Raw genomic sequence first — 6000 nt, 5'->3', positions numbered from 1 at the left:
CTACTTTATCACATTAAGTGTTAATACGTTATTCCTTTTTCTGCTAATCCCATTTTCTGTTTTATTTTAACCGACTGCAAGATTGCTACAGAGTTTAGGGCCCTGTTGGACTTTAAAGATTATGTCAGTGTTCAGCATTTTTATAACTACAGCTCACATTGTGCTGGTTATTCTAGGAATCTGTTTAAAGCCACTGCAGTTCAGTCAAGCACTGGACATTTTCTGAAGCAGGGTCAGTGGCAAGGTTTTGTTGAAGGAAAAGATAATGTATTAATAACTGAACTCCTTGATGAATGTACCTGTAAATAAATATCTATGCTGAACCATATGCACTAAGGGAGCTGCTTAAAACCTGCAGTTATTAAGGTGGAGGCAACATTTTTTTATTATTATTATTATTTTTTTTCTTCCACTGTGGACCAAATCTTTGTTTAACTTCTTTTTACTAGGCTCTTGCAGGAGGCAAATCTCAGTTTCATTTTAACTATGAGCCTGTTGTGGCTCATAGTACTGCTCATAGCAACCTAACCAATATTCAAATCATCAGTTTGAAATTTAGTCAGGTTTAGGTTTTAGCCATTAAATTATACACTTTTTTTTTTTTTTTTTTTTTTTTCCCTGAAAATAAAATGATACTTCCCAGTCCTCTACTGGTCTAGTTTCTAGTCTCGCTCATCCTATAAACTCCTCTCTGGGACTGCAGGCGGCTGAAAGACTCATGGTTCCTCCTGCTCCTAGTCCTGGGTTTGCATTATGGAGTCCTGCCTAGCAAAACCCTGTTTTCTGAAGTGATCCTTGATATGTCCCATTCAGTCCCTGGTCCCCAACATCCTCTGGCCTCCTCGGACATGTCAGATCTGTGCATGAGAAGCTGTGCTAGCCCTGACAGCTTTAGTATACATACCTCATCCAATGTATCAAAACAGAGACATTTATCAGTGCAATATTATTAAATATGCCCCCTGGGGTGGTATGAACCCAGTACAGACCACTAGTTTGGAGGATATTGAATTTATTTCCCCATGATGGAAGTGGCCTTATATCTCACTTGGGGTTTTATGCTACCCAGACTGATGAGGTAATTTCTTTAAGAAGAATCTCATTGCAACAACATTGGAAATAAAAGAAATGAAAGTTGTTTTTTAGAGTAATAACATTTTAATTCAACCATTTAAATCTAATGCTCCCAGCACTCAGACCCTTAGTCATTCAAGACTTCTACTAAAGTCAGTGGGGGAAGGGTTCATTTGTAGAATACATACCATCAGTTATATCTAAACATAAATCAAGTAATTTAGTTTTCACGAAGGAGGGAAGAAAAAAAAATAATAATAACTGACTTGCTTCTAGGCAAACATGAAATGACAGTTTTCTAAAATTAAAATACTGTGTCACAACTGGTGAGAAGAGTAGGCCCTTTGTCAGTGCATGTAAATGTAGACCACAGCCTTGCTGTGATTCCACTCATTTACTTAATAAAAAATAAGAGAAATGGGACTTTATGGACTGATAAAAATCTAATAAGGAATAACTGAGCAGGTTCTGTATGATGACAATACAACCTTCCATCCAAAAATACTGAGTACACCAGTCATAGGGTGTTTTACATTTAGTAGTTTAATACCCCCCATAATCTCCTTTAAGTAGTCTTAATTGGCTTTAAACTCAAGGTACTCAAAATGATGAGTCTCCTGTGAAATGCCTGGCCTAAGTTATTTTGCTGCAAAAATGGCAAAAAAAAAGTTCTCAGCAGGTGCTCAAAGTCCTGTACTTCTGGTTAGTGTCTTCAGCATCAGTCTCTCTGCTGATTAAAGGCTCTATGATGAGAAATTCCCTCCTCCCCACAGACATTATAATATCTAGCACTCAGTGCTTTACACTATCAAAGCATTGTATGCATGCCATCTAATATCTCCTAATTAACTCATACATCTATTTAAAAATAAAAATAAAAGCATCTAAAATTAATGACATATGGTATTTCTGGCTTTTATAAAATACATGCAAGCTCAGCTTTCGGTTTTTAGAGGAAGCATGGGTGAGTTGAGATCCCTTTCTGAAGTCTGACATACACATTGCTGTATCTGACTTACAACAGAAAGGAAATGAATAGTGATGAAAATGGTAGCTACACAGTTATCAACCCGGGACTGAATGCGCACACAAACACCAGCGTGGGTAAAGGCAAATCTACAACTTTCTGAAGCAATGCTCTCAGTTCCTTAATGAGGGACACACCAATTACACAGATTTCCCACAGACTTTGCTCTCCCAATCTGCAGAATGCATGAGAAATGAGTAAAGTCTGTCATTTTGTTATCCATCAAAGCTCTCTTCCATGTGAGGAAGTGGCTAATTTGTCATTTCACACTCAAAAAGGCGTGAAAGGCAAACGGAGGACATTAGCTGGAAGAGAAGAAAGAAGGGCTGTGACTCATGAGAAGAAACAGTAGGCCTGATTTTGAGCTTGTGTTTGTTGCTGCATATCAGGAATAAGTCCAATGAAATCATATTGATGTCAAATAGACAAGAATGAGGCCAGGGTTTCCTGCTTATATGAAAAGATTTACACTCCTACAACCAAAATATGAACTGAGGAACAAGGAAAAATTTACAAATGGAATCATGGTATATAGCAAATTTCTAACTTACAAGTTTTATTTACACATGGACATCTTTTGTTTCATTTATTTATAATAAAAGTATTAATTCCAACAATGCAAATTTTCAACTTAAAAATACATAGGACCTTTGGGAGAAAATCCCAAAGAATACACACATCTGAGGAATGTCAGCTCTGTGTCAAGAGCACTGGTCTCAGCCATTAATATCTTCCCTCATCGTCTTTTGTTTTAGCTTTCTTGTTGTCCTTTATTTTTCTTTTCCTCTGCATAAAATAAGGCTAGCAAAGGGCCAGGGAAACAGCCAGAGTATAACACTCAGATGGACAGGAGAGGTGTAGGCAGGAATCCCATTATTTGTTAATAGGATTTGTGCACATACCTCCCACACAACACTTAGGAAATTTACTCCCAAGCATCTCAGTGGCAGTTTCAATTAGAGTGAACATTTCATTTCAGCAGATGGACTGCAAACTGGTGGCTATCAAACTCTAATGAATAAGGCTTGATAATTTCCCTCTCTTAAACTATGATTATGCTTTCTCTCTCTCTCTCTTTTATTTTTTTTTTAATGGGGAAAATCAATGTTGTCCCTAAGCCAATACTTAATTTGATTTTTTGCTGAGCCTCTCTGTGCTAGTAAACCCCACCCATTTGCCTGTATACAAGCCCAATGGGTAAATTAGTGGGTATTTTTGCAGATCTGTCACACATTTCTACTGTGCTTCTTATTCAGAAAGATGCCAAAGAACTATGAATACATCTGTCCTCCCCCTGAAATGGAGCCACCTCTGGGGTGGAACATCGGAGCAAATATTAACATGGGAACACGGACACTAAATCCTATGTGAAAATTATGCAGGAAGTACAGAACACAGCTCGCGTAGCCTCAGGCTACCCAGAAATTAGCTAAAAGTGTACATCTTTTTAATGAATGCATTCAAAATTATTGTCTGGCGTGTGGTACTCCAATAAGGATCATGTCATTTGGTATCAAATCCCATTGTACAGTCTTGTACAATGATGGTGAGCTATCTGATTTCAATAAGAAGCAGTACTAATTCATAGGCAAGATGCACAAAAACAAAACACAGTATTTTTTCTTTTTTCTTTTTCTTTTTTCTTTTTTTTTTTTTTTTGTGGAAAATGTCCTTTCTTTAAATAGTGTTTGCAAACTACGTAGATGGTGGCCTGGCCAGCTCATGGTGCCTTCGGTTTCGCTTTTTTTTCATCTCCTGCACATGCTTCCATTTGGCACCACCTTTGTTTCGCTGCCGCCGTTTCTCTCGGTGCCACATCTGTTCACAGTACTCATCCAGGCTAAAGCTGGGGCTGCTGACGAGCTGGATGTAGTCCTTGTACCGCAGCCGGGACTCTGTCAGCAAATCCCTCACGCGCCCCTCCTCATCCTCAGTTTTCTGAGTGCTTTCCATTTGCCCATTCTCAATGACGTTTAAATTCAGCTTTACTATGGTATGGACAAAGGTGTGTTCCTGGGCTTTGCAGAAATAGGCTCCCGCATCCCGTCTTTGCAAGCTGCGGATCAGCAGCCCGTGCTCGGTTTTGATGATCCTTTCGTCTGCCTTCAGCTACATGGTTGGACAGAGAAGAATGAAATACGTGAATTTCCTCAGGAAAAACAAGCAAACAAGCAAGCAAGCAAGCAAACAAACAAACAAAAAAACAAACAAACAAACAAAACATGTCAATGCAATACTAGAGTGGAGACAAGGCAGGGTGGGTATACTGCACACCCTGTCCCAGCATGATGTGGGGCATGCATGGCTCAGACAGATACCATGAGATCCTTTCAGTTCATGAGTTTTGCTCCTAACTATAGGATCTGCATCAGTGACATTTCAAGATGCATTAGTACAAGATACACAGTGTACAGCTGAAAGGCCAGACAGAAAGGTTAGATGTTTAGTGCCATAAATCCCATTTGTTTTTTAACTGCTTTTCTTGAGGTATCCTTAATATATCCAATATATGGGGGTACTTGTATATCTGGAATGATCTGAGAGATTATTGCATTGAAAATAACTATCACTGCTGATTTTTAAAGTGAAATGTTCTGATTTTATCTTCTTCAACTGGGATTTATAAAAGGAAATTGATCCTGCCTTTGACTCACTGAGACGTGCTTAAAAGCACCCAGTGAGGTTAGATGACAACAACCCAGTACAATTATTTTATTGTTTTGACTATAAGATCTGTAAAGAAGAACTTACAGGGAAAAAAAAAAAAAAAAAAAAAAAAAGATTGCAAGTGAGAGCTGAAGTCTGTCAGCGTGGAACTGCAGTTTCATTTATTAATGGAAATATTTCCAAAAACATAACGTGATATGACATATTAAAAAATAAGGTGCACCTTAAAGTAATAACAGTGTAAGATAAGTTACGTATCTGGTGATAATGAAAATGATTTCCAAAATAACCTAACTCTGAACTAAACTAAATTAAACTAAGTTAAACTAAAATAATAAATAAAATAAAATAAAATAAAATAAAATAAAATAAAATAAAATAAAATAAAATAAAATAAAATAAAATAAATAAAATAGAAATGCAATACAATACAATACAATAAAAAACAAGATGGGGCACTGGGCACCTAAGTATTTTTGCAGCTGGGGAACACAGAAAGTAAATGATTTGCCAAAGACCATATAAAGATTAGTAGCAGAGGTGTAAGCAGAAAGCAGAGCCCTAACTCCCAGCCTCCAACACCAGCATTTCCTTTGAAAGCAATCCTGTTCCAGCACAGAGCTGTCATCTTCCGGGCATGCGATGTTCTGCTGCCACACAGAGGCTGCAGCCCACAACAGCACCGAAGGACCCGAGGTGCCGGTTGCTCAGCCTGCAGCAAAGCCAGTGCCTTGATCACAGCCTCAGCGCTGCTGGTGGTACTGTTATAACGAAGAAAAACTTCTGCACAAGGCTGAGCACCGGTTTTAAAAAGAGGGGTGGAAGCAGAGAGAACCAACACAGAATCTGGAAAATTTCCCGGAGTGCACATCTGACCCTCCAACAGACTTCAGAGAACAAAGATCATGGACGCATAAAGATGACTAAATTAGATTTATTCACAGTGGGTAAGCTACACACTGTTTCTTTATGTAAAAAATCTGCACACAATTCCCTCTTCTACTCCATGGGAAATATATATATATATATGTATATATATATGATTTTCCATCTGTTATGATTCTAACTCACTGGTATTTTATCATAAGAGGGTATCTTGGAGCAAAAAGATGGATGAGGTGTCCCTCCCAGGGTTTTCTGCTTTCCCATTTTCTGATATTCTTTGATAAGGACTTTGGAAGGGTTAAATAATTTAAGAGACCTTTTCAAGATTAGCAGAAAATATAACACAT

General features: G+C 38.0%; 1 protein-coding gene across 2 annotated transcripts in view; it reads right to left on the bottom strand.

The window, feature by feature from the left end:
* Positions 1-603: 603 nt before the first annotated feature.
* Positions 604-6000, bottom strand: part of SEMA3D (semaphorin 3D) — a 142991-nt gene continuing 137594 nt past the window's right edge. For both annotated transcript variants that reach the window (XM_035334552.1, XM_035334562.1), the window contains exon 18: positions 604-4210. In XM_035334552.1, the coding sequence (XP_035190443.1) occupies positions 3797-4210 (414 nt within the window). In that variant the 3' untranslated portion in view covers positions 604-3796. The remainder of the gene's footprint in view (positions 4211-6000) is intronic.

Source organism: Oxyura jamaicensis, chromosome 1 (genome assembly GCF_011077185.1).
Source record: "Oxyura jamaicensis isolate SHBP4307 breed ruddy duck chromosome 1, BPBGC_Ojam_1.0, whole genome shotgun sequence".
In the NCBI taxonomy this organism is placed as follows: Eukaryota; Metazoa; Chordata; class Aves; order Anseriformes; family Anatidae; genus Oxyura; species Oxyura jamaicensis.
Note: the sequence above shows the minus strand (reverse complement) of the source record. Positions and strands in the feature narration are given on the sequence as shown.